This window comes from Magnolia sinica, chromosome 18 (assembly GCF_029962835.1).
Source record: "Magnolia sinica isolate HGM2019 chromosome 18, MsV1, whole genome shotgun sequence".
NCBI classification, from domain to species: Eukaryota; Viridiplantae; Streptophyta; class Magnoliopsida; order Magnoliales; family Magnoliaceae; genus Magnolia; species Magnolia sinica.
In genome coordinates, this window is record NC_080590.1 from 44,652,783 (window position 1) to 44,671,571 (window position 18,789).

At 39.4% G+C, this 18,789-nt stretch overlaps 2 protein-coding genes across 4 annotated transcripts in view; both read right to left on the reverse strand.

Moving 5' to 3' along the window:
* LOC131232759 ((S)-coclaurine N-methyltransferase-like) overlaps positions 1–18,484 on the reverse strand; it is a 76,825-nt gene extending 58,341 nt beyond the window's left edge. The window contains exon 1 of one of the 3 annotated variants that reach the window (XM_058229235.1): positions 18,173–18,484. The gene's annotated coding sequence lies outside the window, so the exon portion shown is untranslated. The remainder of the gene's footprint in view (positions 1–18,172) is intronic. The other 2 variants (XM_058229234.1, XM_058229233.1) reach the window with 2 other exon arrangements.
* On the reverse strand, positions 361–7,784 carry LOC131232380 (uncharacterized). The gene is made up of 5 exons (XM_058228606.1): positions 7,577–7,784; positions 2,663–3,966; positions 1,658–2,600; positions 1,256–1,579; positions 361–1,129 (listed from the first exon to the last, which is right to left on the reverse strand). The coding sequence occupies exons 1-5, from the start codon at positions 7,582–7,584 to the stop codon at positions 361–363; spliced, it is 3,348 nt and encodes a 1,115-aa protein (XP_058084589.1). The 5' UTR covers positions 7,585–7,784.
* Positions 18,485–18,789: the final 305 nt, after the last annotated feature.

Genomic DNA, 18,789 nt, shown 5'->3' on the forward strand with positions numbered 1-18,789 from the left:
AGCAGTCCAATCTTTGTGTAGATGAGTAACGTAAGAGCACATGGCAGGCATCGAGGATTCCATCTTTTAATATCTATGCCATCTGGTTCTTTATAGGCCATGAATGCTAGCATCTAACACAAAAAAATGTTGAATGATGACATGTCGTACGTGAATTGTAGCAATGCCAACGCCTAAAAACATCACTTTACTTTAAAACAATGTAAAAATTAACAGCATTGAGTTCCAATTTAAATATAATAAAGAGACGAGTAAAAAAAAAATAGTAAATATCTTCCGTTACATTAATATAATAATGGGAAAATAAAAAAGGTCCTAAATCCAAAATCGTTTCGTTACATACATAAAAGTACCAACAAATCAACTTTTTCTCCCTACTCGCTTTCTTTTCTTTTCCTTTTCAACAACCACACAAATATCTTCATTGTCATTGAATAACAACTCGCCACCCATCTCTACTTCAGTGAGATTAGGTCCTACTTCAGCATCAGTTACAACCCCTGTTTCTGATAAAAGGCTCGTCTCATCTTCGACGAAAATCTTTCTTGGAACCTCCAAGACCACATGCCAATCAGGATTTTTTGGATCTCTAGAATAGAAAACCTGCACGGCATGCTCTGCAAGAATAAACGGCTCATCACCCACTTGGTCTGAACTGAGAAAATTAGACAAATTCACCAATCTCAAATTCCCTTCAGCATCGAAAGAAACACCTTGATGCGTCACCTTCACCCAATCACACTTTAGTAGGACTGGCTTGTACCCTTCTCGGTACTCCAGTTGGATGATTTTGCATAGGACCCCATAATAAGGTACAGATTCATCCACTGTATTCTTGTCCTTAGCACTAGATCGGAAGGTGGTCATACTCTCTGTGCTACCCCCACTGTTCTGGTTCACTTTATTCTCTTCGTAATCCTTGGTGACGAAGAGGAAACCATTGATACAATACTTATTGTACTGCATTGCAAAAGCCTTTGGTCCCCTAACTATATCTTTGAAGACTTCATTACTTGATTCATCCAAGTCTAGCTGTTTCTTCAACCAAGGTATGAACTCTTCATCACTCGCCACCTTAGTCCTCTTCCCGGCAACTACGGTTCGTTGCTTCAAGAAATTAGCATATTTCCTGCAAGTTAAGAAGGTTGTAACAAAATTGACAATTTTTTAATCTCATAAATGTTGTTACAATTATGTTGAATAATATTTGAAATAAATGAAGAAGACATACATACAAGCTAAGTCTAGTGCATACCCTTGCCATGTATCATAGTTGGGTTGACTCTTCAGTACCCAGGTGCGAGCCTGTTCGTATTCAATACCTTCTAAAATGACACTTTGACCAAGGCCAACTGGACCAACCTCATCAACATCGAAGTCATCAACAATATCTTGCAACTTCGGCAGTAGTGAAATTGATCCGTCAAACCGCTTTTCCAGTTTCTCCAAGAGGCTTGTATTATTTTTGCCTTTATATTGGTTGCAGTATATAAGTGTCTCCTCTTGAATGTATCGTTCTGCTATACAACCTTCAGGTCGTGTCTTATTGCGGACATACGCCTTAAACGTCTTCATGAACCTAAAAGAGTTAACGACACATTAATAAATGTAATTGTAGATGTTAGGTGGGTTTATTCACATTAAAATCATATCATACCTTTCGAATGGATACATCCATCGATAGTAGACAGGACCACATACGCGAGCCTCGTAAGCCAAGTGAATAGGCAAATGCATCATCACAACAAAAATTGAAGGAGGGCATGTAATCTCAAGCTCACATAATGTCCTTGCCATACCCTTCTCGAGAACCATTAACATTTCAATATCTATGGTTCGCGAGCATAGGGCATTGAAAAAGGTACAGAAGCTTCTAATTATAGTGCGCATATGCTTACTATCCCTGAATGCATGTTGGATCAAAATTGGAAGCAGATGTTGCATCAACACGTGGTAATCATGAGACTTCATACCCTTTAAATCCACACTATCTTCATTTACGATGTTCTTCCAATTCCCACTAAAACCGATCGGAACACGAAGCTCACGTAAAGTCTGGATGAAAATTTTTTTCTCTTCTTTTCGAAGCAAGAAAGGACCTCGTTTTTGGATCACCTTGCCATTAATATTTTCTAACCATAGACGCTTCTTTATTCCTAGCCACTTCAAGTCTCTGCGTGCATTGGCATCATCCTTAGTTTTTCCAGTTGTGTTCAACATTAGTGCAATAAGAATTTCACATACATTCTTCTCAATGTGCATAACATCAAGGTTATGGCGTACGGGAATATCCTTCCAGTACTCCAGATCATATAATATGGACCGCTTCAAGAAGCATGATGATTCAGCATCATCAGCTTGTTCCTGTCCTCCTTTTGTACCCATTTGTTTCCTCTTTCTGATTTCCCCCCGCTGCACATTTAGTTTCGTAGTGATGCTTTCAAGCTCAATCCCAGTTAGACGAATCGGTTGTGGTCGTGGCTCCGCCTTCTTATTGAAGGTGCCCGCACTTGTATCCTTCCTGGCCTCATCGTTTAGTGGCAACCACCTTCTATGACCCATATAAACGTGTTTCTTTCCATGGCGTAGTCGCAAGGAATCTGTGTGAGGACCACATGGAGACAACCATATTTACCCTTGGTCCTACAACCAGAAACATTACCATATGCGGGAAAGTCGTGAATTGTCCACAGCAAGATGGTATGCATGTTGAACCTGTTTCCATGGTATGCGTCGAATGTCGTCATCCCCTTCCGCCATAAGTCTTGTAACTCAACAATCAACGGCTCCAAATACACATCAATATCCTTCCCAGGCGGTCGTGGTCCCTCAATGAGCAAAGTGAGCATAGTAAATTGCGGTTTCATACATAAATGTGGTGGAAGGTTATATGTCACACACATAACAGGCCAAGAACTGTACGACGTGCTGAAAGTGCCATAGGGGTTAAACCCATCTGTGGCTAGACCTAATCGAACATTACGAGTTTCTGCTGAAAAATCCTTATACTTGTTGTCAACAAACTTCCATGTGCTAGAGTCCACCGGATGCCCCATCTTTCCACTCTGCATTTTTCCGGTTGAGTGCCAGGTCATCTCCTTTGCCACCCATGGCACACTGTACATTCTTTGTAGCCTTGGTGTTAATGGAAAATACCTTAACACCTTCTTAGGTACTTGAGCTCGTCTCGACTTCAAATTAACTTCTGTCTTGTACCTAGAAGCACCACGGTTTGGACAACTCGTCTTCACCTCATGCTCTCTCCAGTATAACATGCAGTCATTTGGACATGCATGAATCTTCTGATAATCAAGACCCAACTTTATAATGATCTTTTTTGCTTGGTAGGTATTAATTGGAGTCTTATTACCGGATGGCAAGACACTCTGGAGTAGTTGAAGAAGAGCCGTAAAGCTTTGTTCACTCCATCCATGGTTCACCTTTAATTTAAAGAGTTGCACTATGAAGGTCAGGACGGTGAATTTGTGACAACCAGGATATAGCTCAGTCATCGCATCTCGTAGATTTGCTTCAAACTCATTGGTTGAAGTATCTCCAGTAATGTCTTCAGCTTCAGGGGCTACATTGGGTTCATCTTGAATAACTTTATCCAGGTTATTACCACCGAGGTCTTCAACAACCGCATTAACAATGTTGTTTAAGTCTGCAACACTAGGGCACTGGTGAGAAGTTGATGCACGTTCAGTACACTTGGGCGATGCATTCTCACCATGCATGTTCCACACCTTATATGTTGGATTAAATCCATATTTAATCAGATCTATCACCACATCATCGATTAGGCAGGGTAAACGTAGACATCTGCATCTGGTACATGGACAATGAATGGATTCTCTACCAGGAAGATGTTCTTTTACGAACTTCACAAATCTCATCATACCATCTACAAATTGTGGGTCTGGGTAATGTAGAGTTATCCACTCCCTAGAGCCCATTCGATACGACCTGTAGGTAGGCACACAATTATACCTAATTCATCATCCAACTAACTATTGACAACATTTAAAAAAATGAAAAATATCCAACCAATTTTATATAACAACTTGCAACTTAACCTACTGGGAACCGTCATGCACCGTAATATCTTACGGCAGAGCGGGTTCTGAGGAGTTACAAGTTAGATTTCTACAAATTATACTTGATTCAGCAGGTTCTTAAAATGCAGCAGGAGAAGTGGACTTGTAACAAATAGGATTATATTCCTGAAACATCTAGAAGCATCATCTTTCAATTCAACATTTAACAAAGGATCATAAGTATAAACATTTAAAGAACAAATGGTTGACACTTGACAACATTTATTTAACATTTAAAGAACAAATGGTGGAATTTCTTTTCAAAGGCTACAAGAGAATTTTAGACTGAGAGTTGAGACATTAGACTGAGAATTTCTCCAGGTTGGACCTTGTGCTACATGTGATGGTGTATTTAGGCTAGCAAACATAAAGTTTATAATGTGAAAGATAGTAAGCAAGATATGGGAGTGTTTGGATGCTCAAAAATGTCAGTCAATGAATTACAGGTTGTAAAGCATTTACAACTTTTAGCTGTAAATGAAAACTTGCTGAAATTTCATTTACCTGCAACTAAATTCAGCCTAACAGCTAGAATTTTGAAATTTGGCAATAAATAGATTACAGTTTATATAATTTATAGGTTATCCAAATACAATTAACTATTTAACTATAAACAGATTACAGTTTAAACCCAAACAGGACATGCAGTAAACAATTTAACTGTAAATGAAAACATGTTGAAAAGCACTGATTTCATTTACCTGCAACTGAATTCAGCATAACAACTAGAATTTTGAAATTTGGCTATAAATAGACTATAGTTTAAATAATTTACAGGTTATCCAAACACAATTAACTATTTACCTGTAAACAGATTACAGCTTAAAGCCAAACAGGACATGCAGTAAACAATTTAACTGTAAATGAAAACCTGTTGAAAAACACTGATTTCATTTACCTGCAACTGAATTCAGCATAACAACTAGAATTTTGAAATTTGGCTATAAATAGATTACAGTTTAAATAATTTATAGGTTATCCAAACACAATTATCTATTTACCTGTAAACACATTACAGCTTAAAGCCAAACAGGACGTGCAGTAAACAATTTAACTGTAAATAAAAACCTGCTGAAAAGCACTGATTTCATTTACCTGCAACTGAATTCAGCATAACAACTAGAATTTTGAAATTTGGCTATAAATAGATTACGGTTTAAATAATTTACAGGTTATCTAAACATAATTAACTATTTACCTGTAAACAGATTACAGCTTAAAGCCAAACAGGACATGCAGTAAACAATTTAACTGTAATTCAATTACCTCCAATTCATTTACCACTTACAAAATTTTCAGGCATCCAAAGGACCCCTAAGGAGAAAAACATAGATAAATAGCAAGATATGGGAAATGATATATACTTCCACCCTTGGTGACTCACCTTGATAATTGGATCAATGTGAAAGCCCACCTTTTGGATGGCTCATATGGCGTACACACGTAAATAAAGCCGATACAATTTTTATTTTATTTTTTCTGTTGAGGTGTATGTGAAGAATGAACATTACTCATTTTTCACCATACTTAATGTTCCAATCTACTACGGGTATTCTACAAACTATGGTATGTTCCATTTCTGCATAGCAGACAGTGAACATGATTGGAGAGAGGGTTAGGTACAGTACAGATTCATCGAGCATTGCCTTTCGTCAGCGGATAGGCAGAAACAACCATGGTTGATCTTTGTTGGTCATCATGTTCTTGGCTACAGTTCAAGGTATGGGTACAACCTGAGTGGTGAATTTGCAAAGCCTATGGGAAGAGAGAGCCTACAAAAGCTTTGGCAGAAGTACAAGGTTGACCAACTTCATACATCCAAACACCCCTTGGTAGCTCCTTCCTCACATGACATAGGGTATTTATCAAACCACAAAAGTGTTGCCAAAATAAAATATTTCATGAACTGAATGATATCCACACGTCAATAAAAGTGAAATGAATAACTCAAACATTATAGATAATAGATGCTAGCCAACCAGCTGGATGACTCTTAGAGATATTTTATCGTGTTTATTAGTAGAATGGTTTAAGATATTGTCAATTTTTATTCGCATAATAATTTGTGAATTATCATCATCATGTAAGTCTCATCCAAACTAACTGGGGTCAGTTACATGAATCCTATTCTAGCATTCCACACCATCAAGGACTATTCTTTAACCTGTACATGTTCCATAGAAAAAAAAAAAAAAAAAAGTAGTTAGGAATTAACTTTTACCATTGAAAACTTCCTACAACCCAACATAATGTTTATTTGCCATCCAATCTATTAATAAAATCACATAGACTAGGATGAAGAGAAAACATAAATATCTACTTGATTCAAAACTACTGCTGTCCTGTTAAGTTTTCAACGGTAGGCTTTCAATTCCCATTTTTCCACGTGATGTAGTCAGCTTAAGCTTTTAACCTGTCCCCTTTTCCAGCTCATGCCTTAAACTAATAAGTCAAAATGAATAGATACATGAATAAAATATATGCATCACGGTGGGCCTTATAGAGCCACTTATAGGACTGTCTGTCTCTAGCTTGGTAGAGACTGGACCAGCTAGAGACAAACAGTCCTGTCCTACCCATCAGGACCAAGATAGAGACGGACGGTCCGTATTTTATCCACCGTCTATTTAATTTGACAGGTCATTTTAAGGCATGAACACGAAAATGAACTAGATTGAAGGGTTTGTGAGGGATAATCTGGATAATCCAGTTGATTAGCATCTAATCTATCCATCCATCAGTGGTCAGAAATTTTGATGGTACTATAAATCACCGTGGGATTATGCCACATGTACGGTAGAAGAATCGCCACCATTTTTAAGATGATGCTGAAGAATGATACCAATACAACAGGAAAAAGAGAAAGAACAGTAAACTAAATTTGCCCTTTTGTCTTACGTTCTTTCAATTTTGTATCTGCATGAGAAGGAAGGCTCAACACAGCTTCTTGGGCTACAATGCACTGATGATTCTCTTTCAAGAAAGCAATGACTCATACATTGCGCACATGGCAAACATATAACACGATCAGGACCGTCCAAATCATAGGCCTCATTGCAAATGAAGTATAGGCTGAAAATTGCATATAAGGGGCCATCTTCACCGTCCCATTTTGATCATTTGATTTGGACAGTATGCCTACTTTTCTTGTAGTGTGGATCAATGCAGTAAAACTCATTGCAATTAGAAGATCCTAGCCACCAATCATGGCCTTCGTTCAACAGAATGCAGTCCAGTGCTATCGTCCCCAAACGAAGCACCGACTACCATATGACATTCCAACGGTTATCAGCTAAATACAATCGAATGCATTCAAAAAGATCTCTAATAAACAGATATTATGAGAAGCTCTTTTTAATAATTCCTCCAGCTACATCATATTCACGAGTTTGATCAAGTTTGGCCAGAAAATGTAAATGTGAATACAATAGTCCAAGAACATCATAAAGAAAAAAATCTGATTACATTTCATGACTCACCTTAGCATGAAATCTGCATATGAGCTTCTGAATGAACGATCTGTATACGAGCTTCAAAAAGGGCGATCAAGGGCGATGAAGATGGCGCTCGAAAGAGGGAAGGGAGAGGAAGAAAAGGGCGGTCGAAAGAGGGAAGGGAGAGGAATAAAAGGGCGGTCGAAAGAAGGAATCGAAAGAGGGAAAATGAAAATTCCTCTTCAGCGAGAGGGAAAGGGAGAGGAGGAAACGGGCGTTCAGAGAGGGAAAATGAAAAAATTCCTTTTCTGAAATCGTGGAAGAATTCGGATCCGTTAAAATGTGAGTTTTACATATTTTATATACTAAACTATATTCACAGCCGTACAGTTAAGGGTCCATTTAGTGGATTTTTAAGATATTATTCTATAAGATAATTGTAAATATAAATCATCTACAACAAGACCCATTATTCGGATGGTCTGGATAGCCATATATCAAACCCACATTTTATGTAGACGAGTTTCCACTATTTAACATAAAATGGAAATTCAACATTCATTTACTGTAAAATGAAAACGGTGGCTTGGATATTGGATCTGGTAGGGCTCTATGGGCCCCACCATGATGTTTTTGTTTAATCCACACCGTAAATCCATTAGTAAATAATTTTTTATGGTTTATTTTAAAATATCAGATCGAAATAAAACTCAGGTGAACAACACTACAGGAAAACAGTAGCGATTGAACGTCCACCCTTAAAATACAGGCTATTGCTACGGATTATTTATGATTTAGCTACGGATTTTAGCCGTCGAAATTCCCCACAGCTAAAATCCGTAGCAAAAACAGCCACACATCCGTCGGCTTTGCCCTGTTTTTTGGTAGTGCATGCTTCTCTGCCACCAAAAATATCCCTTCTTGTATGGAAGGTGCTTCAAAACACGGTTTCGGTTGATAGTGCAGTGCAATCTAGAGGTGTCCAGATTGCCTCCAGGTGTGTTTGTTGTTCCAGTCTTGGTTCTCAGACCCATGCCATTGAGACTCTGCTACATTTGTTTGTTGCTAGCAGCATAGCACAGACTGTGTGGAAAACTGTGGGAAGATGGGTAGGCATAGACGTTATGGCAGCACTTTCAATTGAAGCCCGACTTTCTCAATGGTGGGTGGCGGTGTTCTCTAAGCGAAGCAAATCGGTATGTCAAATGATTATTCCTTGTATCATAATTTGGGAGATCTGGAAATCTCAAAACGGTGTGGTGTATGACGGGGTGCCAGTTTCATTAGACCGAGTTCTTGCCAAAATTAGGTGTGGGACGCCCTTCTCTCCAGTTCTCTTAAAGACGATGGTGCGCCTGGGATAGCGTGGAGAGAGATCTCAAGAAATTATGCTGCCTCACCTTATGTATCTAGATCTATCGGTCATGCTGTTCTGATTAGATGGGAGCGGCCATCGCCAGGTTGGGTTAAAATTAATGTAGATGGCTCGTCCAGAGGTAATCCGGGTAATGCAGGAGGTGAGGGTGTTTACAGAGGGGAGGAGAGTAATTTCCTTTTCGCATTTTCGGTAGGCTATAGGGTCAGCACTAACACGGTTGTAGAGTTGTGTGCTGTGTATGATGGCCTAACTCTCAGGATTCAAGGGGGTTATAGCCAGATTATTTTAGATTCGGATTCTAGGCTGGTGGTTGATTTGCTCAAAGGCGATGCGGAGTCGGGTTGGAAATGGAAGATGTGGTTATATAGAATTCATCAGTTGTAGCGAAGGGGCCGCATCAGATTTGTGCAAGTTGTGCCAGAAGGGAACTCGCCAGCGGATAGTATGGCCTGGCTAGGGAGTGCTTCTCAGTCTTATATTTGCTTCGATCGTCGGGTGGCGCTTCCTAAGCAGGTTAGAGGTTCTATCTTTCTGGATAAGGTTGGATTAGGCTTTATTGAGATGTTCTGATCCACCTACTATTATTTTTGTAATTAACACGTGCTTGTCATGGATGGACCCCTCTTTTATGTATAGGGGTACGTCAGATGTAAAGGTGGTGAATTTTTTGAAATGAACAGAGGTTTGGGTTTAAAAATACATACATACATACATACATACATACATACATATATATATATATATATATATATATATATATTGGGTGACCATCCTTGGAAGGATAGGTCCGTCTCTTAGATGCATGCGTTGATATCATGTATATGATGTATAACCGCCTAATCAAATTAACCATTCAAAAAAAATTCCATCTGCCATGATCTGGGTTTGGTGTTTAGGAAGTTCGCTAACCGTTTACCAAATTTGGTAATGGCAAGGAAGCTGTTGTGACTCGAGTTTGAGACTCAGGAAGTAGTAGTGCCCAGGTTCCGAATTTGGAGTGTAATAAGAATGTAGTAGCAGAACGGATAAATCAAACTCTCTTAGAGAGATCCCGAAGCATGTTGAGTAATGCTAGATTGGGTGAAGACTTATGGATAGAGATTGTTAACATGGCTTATTACCTAGTGAATCAGTCCCTGTCTACACCAAAAGATTGTAAGATTCCTTAAAAAGTGTGGGGTGGTCATGAGGTAGACTACCCACAATTGCGTGTATTTGGTTATAACACTTACTTTCATGTACTATTAGTTAATAGAGATAAGATAGACCAAAGGGCTAGAAAGTATATTTTTGTGGGTTATGGTGATGGTGTGAAAGGGTACAGGCTTTATGACCAAGTCACATGGAATATCATAATTAGCCGAAATGTTAGATTTGATGAAGATTCCTTATTCTACAAGGACGAATGTAAGGAACTAGAGAAATTAGTGATTATTAATGTTGAGATTGAAAAAGAAGATACATAGGTAGAGTTTGAGCCATGTGCAGAGGTACAAGAGCAAGTGGAGTAGCCACCTATCAGAAGAAATCCACCAAGAGATCATACATTTACTGTCAAATATAGGCATGACTCAAATGTTGTACTCACTCTCATTATAGATGAGGAGGATTCATTTACCTTCTCGGAAGCATTAGATGGTTTTAATGCTGAGAAGTGGATAGCGGCCATGAATGATGATATGGATTCCCTTTATAAGAATGAGACATTATAGCTGGTGAAGCTTCTAGTGGGGAGTAAAGCTATCGGTTATAAGTGGATTTACAAGAAGAAACATGATAGATACAAGATAAAATTACTCGTAAAAGGGTATGCGCAGAAGGATGGTGTCGACTTCAGCGAGATTTTTGCGCTTGTAGTTCAACAAGTGTCTATCAAATTTGTATTGGCGTTGGTTGCTCAATACAACTTATAATTAGAACAGATGGATGTGAAGATGCCTTCCTTCATGGGGAGTTTGGAACAAATTTACATGAAGCAACCAGAACGGTTCAAAGTGAAAGGATCGAAGAATAAAGTTTTCAAGTTAAGAAGGTCGTTATACTGCTTGAAATAGTTGCCTAAGCAGTGGTAGAAAATGTTTGATACTTTCATGATGGGTCAACATTTTATCAGAAATGAATACGATCATTGTGTCTATTACAAGATACTGAACGATGGACAGTTCATCGTACTGGTATTATATGTAGATGACATGCTTATTGCTAACCATAACATATCTGAGACTGATATATTGAAGACTCAACTGTCAGGGACATTCGAAATGAAAGATCTAGGGGCTACAAAGAATACCTTGAAAAAGTATTGGTTAAGTTTAGTATAGACAAGGCGAAACTAGTTATCATATCCCGTGTTACTCACTTTAGGATTTCTTCTGAACAATGTCATACTGCAGATGAAGAAAAGCAAGTGATGTCTCATGTGCCCTATTCAAGCATTGTTGGTAATTTGATGTATGTCATAGTATCTATGAGAACTGATATTTCACATGTAGTGGGTGTTGTGAGCAGATACATGGCTAACCTTGGCAAGGAATGTTAGAAGGCAGTGAAATGGTTATTTTGATAATTTTGACATACAGTAGAATACGTCTTTACGTTTGAAAGGTCTAAGGACAAGTTGGTAGGTTATGTGGATGTTGATTACGTAGAAAATGTTGATAATAGGATATCGACTTCTAGCTACTCGTTTGTGCTAGCGGGTGGAGTAATCAATTGGATGTTGAAGCTTCAATCTGTGGTGACTCTTTCCACAACCGAAGCAGAGTATATGGCGGTGATGGAAGCATTCAAAAAGGGTATTTGATTGAGAGGTATCATAAATCGGATTGGGCTTCAACAGGAAGCCGTGCTAATAAATTGTGATAGTGAAAGCATGATTAAGTTAGCAAAAAATTCAGTTTACCATTCTCATACCAAACATATTGATGTTTGTCATTATTTTATCTGACAAGTACTTGAGGAAGGCGGAGTGACTCTTGAGAAGATCCACACAAGTGTGAATCTGGCAGACATGCTTATAAAAGTAGTTCCTAAAGAGAGGTTCAAGTTTTGTGTGACTTCTCTGGGCTTGGTGAAGACTTAATGAAGGCAGAGTGTGCACGAGAAGCGGCGATGACAGTAGAGCTATGATGGAGGTAATTAGAGATAAAGCTTAAAGATGTGGTTATTGATAATTGAAGACATGGTGGAGATTGTTGTCAGATGTCTTTAATTTATATGTAACTGGAGTTGTCGATGGCCTCAATAGACCACTCGATTCTATTGAGAAAATCATGTATTTTGGCCTTTGCTCGCTGGACAATTTTTTGGGTCCAAATCGATCTGATCAAAGGTGGCTTCAATCTCATTGATGGGTTGTCGATGGCACTCGATATGATCAAAACTCCCGTCAACTGACTTGCATAGTTTTGTGAAATTGCGGGTTTTGTTTCCTAATTCTTTTTTAATCATTTTTAAGGGTTTGTAATTGGGGATTAGGGTATCGAAAGCATGCTTAGGGCTTTTGGTGAGCAAAGGGAGTTCAAAGTTAGGATTTTATTTTATTTTTATTTTTTTGTGGTTTTTGGGGTGTATTCTCAGATCAGTAAGCTCTTCCATCTCTTATAACATTAATTATCATAGTGGATTCATTGTTGCTTTGTGTTATGATTTTTTTCTTACAAGGGTTTTTTTATGTAAAACTTTGTGTTCTCTGTATAATTAGTTTGTTTGATCTCTTATTGTTTGATTCTAACTCGGTTTTGCATCCGCACGTCACCCTAACAGTTTGACATCTCTACTATAATTTAATAAGAGCTTTTTTAATAAGCACTTTTTGTTTTGACTTTAGTTTTAAATAAGCTCGGTTGGTAAAATAACTTTTTCAAAACCGAAAAAAATCCTATTCGAAATAAGCATGTTTGGTATAAGAGCTTTTTTAATAATAGTTTATGTCATTTTAAAAGATTATAACAATTCCATTATAAGAGTAATCCATAAAGTTGTTTTGGTGGATCTCACCATAGATGGATTGTGCCCAAATGGAAAATAATAATAATAATAATAATAATAAATGGATGGCTATAATCATCGTGTTTTAAGACATTTGGGTCATCATTATGTCGTACATTGGATGTGGATTGTCCATCATATGGATCCCACCTTCGATGTGGATTGTCCATCATGTGAGCCAAACCTTCAAAATGGGTCGTCGATCTTGCAAGGCCCATCTTGGATGTGGACCATTCATCATTAGGGGCTGATGTTTGACATGGATTGTCCATTATGTGGGGCCCACCTTGATGTAGGTCATCCATCATGTGGGGCCCACCCTCAATGTTAATTATCTTGCATGTGGGGCCCCTCAATGTCCACTACACATCACATGGAGTCCACATTTGATGTGCCCATCATGTGGGGTCCACTTATGAACTCCATCATCTATCGTGTGAGGCTCACCTTCTATGTGGATTATCCATCATGTTGGGCCACTTTGGATATGGGTTATTCACCATACGAGACCTTGAATGTGGCCATCCATTTGGTGGGGCCAACTTGATGTAATTGTCCATCACAAGGGGCCACACTTTAATGTGGGCCATCAAATGTGAGGCCCACTCCATCCATTATGTGGGACCACCTTGATGTGGACCATTTATTATATGGGGCCCCTGTTTCAATATGGGTCGTTCATCATGTGGGCCCCCTTTTGATGTCCATCATCCATCATGTAGGTCCCAACTTTGATGTGAATCTTTTATCAAGTGGGGCCCACTTGATGTGGATGGTCCATCATGTTGGGTCATACTTTGATGTGGGTCATCCATCATATGGGGGCCACATTTGATGTGAATGGTGCATTATGTGGGACCACCTTGATGTGGATCATTCATCATGTGGGGCCCCACCTTCAATATGGGTTGTTCATCATATGTTTCCACCTTTCATGTCCCGCATCCATCATGTGGGTCCCACTTTTGTTGTGAACCATCCATATAGTAGGGCCTACTTGGTGTGGATAATCCATCATGCGGGGTCACATTTTGTGGACCATCCATCATGTGGAATCCGCATCCGATGTCTACCATCCACCAATGGGTCCCATCTTTTTTGTGGACCATCCATCATGTGGGGCCCAACCTTCAATATGGGTCATTTGTCATGTGGGCCATCTTTGATGTCAACCTTCCATCATGTGGTCCCACCTTTAATGTCCACCATCTATCATGTTGGTCCCACCTTTGATGTGGATCATCCATCATGTGGGGCCACACTTTGATGTCAGCCATCTATCATGTTGAGCCCACATTTGATGTGATCTTACATTATGTGGACCCATCTTGATATGGACCACTCATCATGTGGGGCCAAATGGAGATGCCAAATGGCCCTTAAGATAAATTTGTTCATGAAGTGGGCCACAACATGTGAAGTTGGGAAAAGAATAATCAATGATCCATATTGGACTTATCCATGGCTGCCCCTATTAGTTGACCAGGCATATTATTGGGTAAGGCAACTATCCATCCTAATGAGTGGCTTGGATCTCTCACGTGTGCCAAGTGGGTCCATATTGTTGAAATTGGTGTCGCCAATCTATGATGGAACAAGGGATTTTCGATCAATCGACAGTTTGATTCGATCGATCAATAATACCCCGAATATATGAATTTGCTCGTTGGACAGTTTTTAGTAGTTTTGACCGATCGACCATTTGAGTTTAATCGATCAGGATATTTTGAAGAAATCAAATTTGCTCTCTGGAAACTTTCGAGTATGTTCGATCAGTCAATTGATCGAACATGGAGGCTCGATCGATCAGGGATTGCTCGATCGATTTTGATTGATCGAAGTTTAGATCGACAGTTTTGCACAACTTCTACGTAAATGCATTATTCTGTTTATAATTCTATAATCCGGCTATATAAGTTGAGTTAGTGCGGGATTAGGGTATTGCTAAGACATCAAAGGGTTAGAGAGAGTGTGTCAAGGGATTTTGAAGGAAAAAAAACTAAAGTTTTATATTTTGTAAGCCTTCAATTTCTTGTAATTTAGTTTTCAAAAGTGAATTGTTTATTGCTCTGTGCCATAATTTTTTCCCATGTAAAATTTATATGTTCTTATGATTGTTTTGCTTGCACTTAGGTTACTTCTGCAGCCCCAACACAATGGAATCAAGTATGGTTGGAAAGTGGGACCCGGTTCGGAGGTGGCCAGTGGTCGGTGCTCCGTGGGTCCCACCATGTTGTATGTGTTTTATCAAGCTATCCATCCATTTTTCTACGTAATTTTTGGGCTTATATCCCAAAAGTGAGGCAGGTGTAGATCTCACGTGGCCACGTCACAGGAAAACTGTAGTGATTGAATGTACCAGTCAATCCGCGTCCTAGAAAGTCCGCTCATTTAGCATTTATCTCATGTCGTCTAATCATTATTTTCAAGTCAACGAAAGTAGTTGGGTTCTCCCACTTGCGAACAAAAAATGTAAAATAAAGGAAAGGCCTGTACATTTGGGAAATCATGTTGGAAAACGTAATCCGAACCGACCAATTGATGCTCCATCTCAGGGATGGGTCAATTATCCTAAATTGGAAGCGGATTGCGTGGTGAGTAACTCACTACGCTTAGCTTCCTGAGTAAACTCTACGAGGTCCACCATGCCTTATGTATTGTATCTGCACCATCTATCCATTTTACTAGATAGTTTTAGTGCTTGAGGCCAAAAATGAAGCATATCCAATTTTCAAATGGACCACACTACAGGAAATAGTTGAGTTGAACGTCTACCATTTAAAAATTCTTGGGGGCCACATAAGTTTTGGATCAAACTTATATTTGTGTTTTCCCTTCATCCATGTCTGTATGATTTTATGATTAGGTTGGATGACAAATAAACATCACCATGGGGCCTAGAAAGGTTTCAACGGTGGAGATCATTAATTATCCCCAATGTTTCCATTGTCATGATTAGATCTAGCATATCTGACCTGATCCAATGGATCTGACTTGATCAAACCAGATCCGACTGGATGCGAACCGAACCAACGGCTTGGATCGGGCCAGATCGAGTAGGCCCACCCAAATCCGACCGTACATCAAGTCGAGTTCGGATCAGTGGTCAATCCGGAATCCGATCCGATTCGATCCGCACAATATTCATTTAATGTTATTTCATATAATATTGTCCATTTGAGATTAAGATATACCTCTTTTTTTTTAATACTATAAAATGATCTAGAAAAATAAATGAACAAAATGGATGAAATAAATACGTCATAGTGGGGTCCACAGAGCACTAACTACCAGCGTGGCAGGGAAGTAACGAATCAAGCCACTCCTCTCGAGCAGCGCATGGCTCGAGGTGCATTGAGCACCGAGCTTGCTAGGTTGCCTGGCGGAGTAACCAATCAGTCGCAATCAAGCTCATGGGAACTTTCCTCGAGGTCAAGCTGTGTTGGCCCCACCGTGATGCATGTCTAACATCATCGTGCATTTGATGGGTTCCCTTTAATTTATGGGATATCCTAAAAATCAGCCATATATGGAACTTAGGTGGGCCATACCATCTAAAATCATGTGAAGACATTCCTAAAACATATAAAATCACATGGTGGGGCCCACATAAAACTTGGATGCATCTAAAACTTGGTATGACCCGTCATTCAAGTGGGACACACATAATGGATGGTCTGGATTTGTGAACCACACTCGGTGGACTCAAAAATGATTATTAATATTTTAATGGAGGGTAACCCGTAACGTCACCAAATTTTGAACGAGAAGTGAACTGGCGGGTGTACCATGTACATGCTTTTGTACTGACGTAAGCAAGTTATGTGGGTTCCATCATGAGGTATGTGTTATATCCAAATCGTCCATCCATTTGGCGGGGTCGCCTTAAAGCCTTAGCCGAAAAATAAGACAAATCTAAAGATCAAGTGGACCACACTGTAAAAAAATAAAATAGAAACTTCAATCTAAACCGTACCCAACCCAATCCGACTCGGTTTCCCTGACCGAGTCAGGCTCGGTTCGGGTCATGCCAGTACTACACTAAATCGAATCGAGTTCACAGACCCGAACTCGGTCTCGGATCAGATCGGGTTCGGATTATGTATTGAAAGTCTCAGATCAATTCCGGTTGGACCAAATCCGGTCCGACTCGACTGGATGCCCACCTCTAGTCATGATCCACTTGATCTTTGGATATGCTTCAATTTTCGGCTCAACCCCTTAAATTAAATGGAAAAATGGATGGACGTTGAGGATAGACCACGAGGATAGACCAAGTACATTCAAGGTGGGCCCAACTGAATTTACTCATACGATGATAATAAGAACGTACTCAGTACGCAATCCGAGTTCTCGTAAATTGTGAATTGTGATGATTGGCTGTGTCCAACCACTCGATCTATGCACATTTTTTTTTTTCTAGGAAATGTATTAAACTTTTCTTAATAGTTGAAAGATGAGTGATGCCATCATATGATGGCCTTCCATGGGAGGATGTTTCATCCTGGAGGTGGTCGACCCATCCAATTGATGGCCCAAGTGCAAGAAAAGAAAGGGTTTGTGGTGTCGTTGGGTGCACCTTGTGATCTAAAACCTGTCCCACGTGAGTTCTTGCAGAGGCCACATCACTACAACTCTCCATGTTGGGACCAACCTACATTAGGTTTGTACCATCCTAGCCGTTCATCATGCCGTAACCATTGTAATTGGCCAAGATCATGTAATTCCTTCTATGATCCTAATAATCTTATTTTGGATTCCTGCACTTGAGTGCGAAAGTTCCTCTCATAGTGTTTTTCAACCATCCATTTTGAACTGAACCGATCGGATGCTTAGGATTGTCCAATTGAAGTGACTCTGATCCAATGACTAATCCATTGTTAAAAAAACTTGACCGAAATCTCTCAACTGTGACTCGACCAGATCTCGTCAAGACCGGAGAAAAACACGATCTGGTCACGACCCAAAGAAAACTTGAGAAAGACTCTGACTCAGCTTCAAAATACTCGACAAAACTCAGATAAAGCTCAACTCTGCTAACCACTCAACATTATTTATATATTACTTGTAAGTTTTAAATATTAGATAATACTGAAAAAGCATAGGAAAACTAGTACGAGTTTTCAGGAAACGCTCCCATGTGACTGAGTCGACTCAACATGGCTGGGCTTCGAATTTATTTGAGTTTGCGTGTTTTAAACTATGAGGTCCACCCTAATGGAAACGAACATACAAAAAAGAAAAAAAGAATGGACGGTCCAGATGAAACTCACACTTAGTTAAATCAAGGACTTGGGCGAGCTGCTCCTCATAAGTAGGTTTGTAACCCCATTTGAGACGCCTTGCTACTTCGACCCTGACCAGCCTCCTGAGCTCCTCATCTGGTATAAGCCCTTGCTGCAGTCGATTCAGCAGCTCTTCAGCGGCTGCCGATTTTGGTTGCTTACCCTCCCCACTCATTGAACGGTTGAGAGAGAGAGAGAGAGAGAGAGAGAGAGAGAGAGAGAGCCTCTGAAGACAATCTATATAGAGTTCGTTCCTTATGGGAGAGAGGCAGACATCTATCCGGACAATTTCTCGGCCTGAGAATTTGTCAGGAGATTTTAAGGTTTTAAAGTTTTTCTCTTAATATTATAGGCAAAATCTCAAAAATAAAATATTTAAAAATGTTCATTATAAATTATTATAAATTATTAAAGGCATGTTTAACAATGCTTAAAAATAAGTTCATCTCATTTTAGTTAATGGTAATTTTTTATTAAATATCTTCGTATCCGTATGTGTTAGTGCGGTTTTCTACCACGTGAGATACGTGCGTTGTTGTGCGGGTGTGTCAGAACCAATTGGGTCCCATTCAAACTGTGATAATCATTGACCCCTGGCATCGATA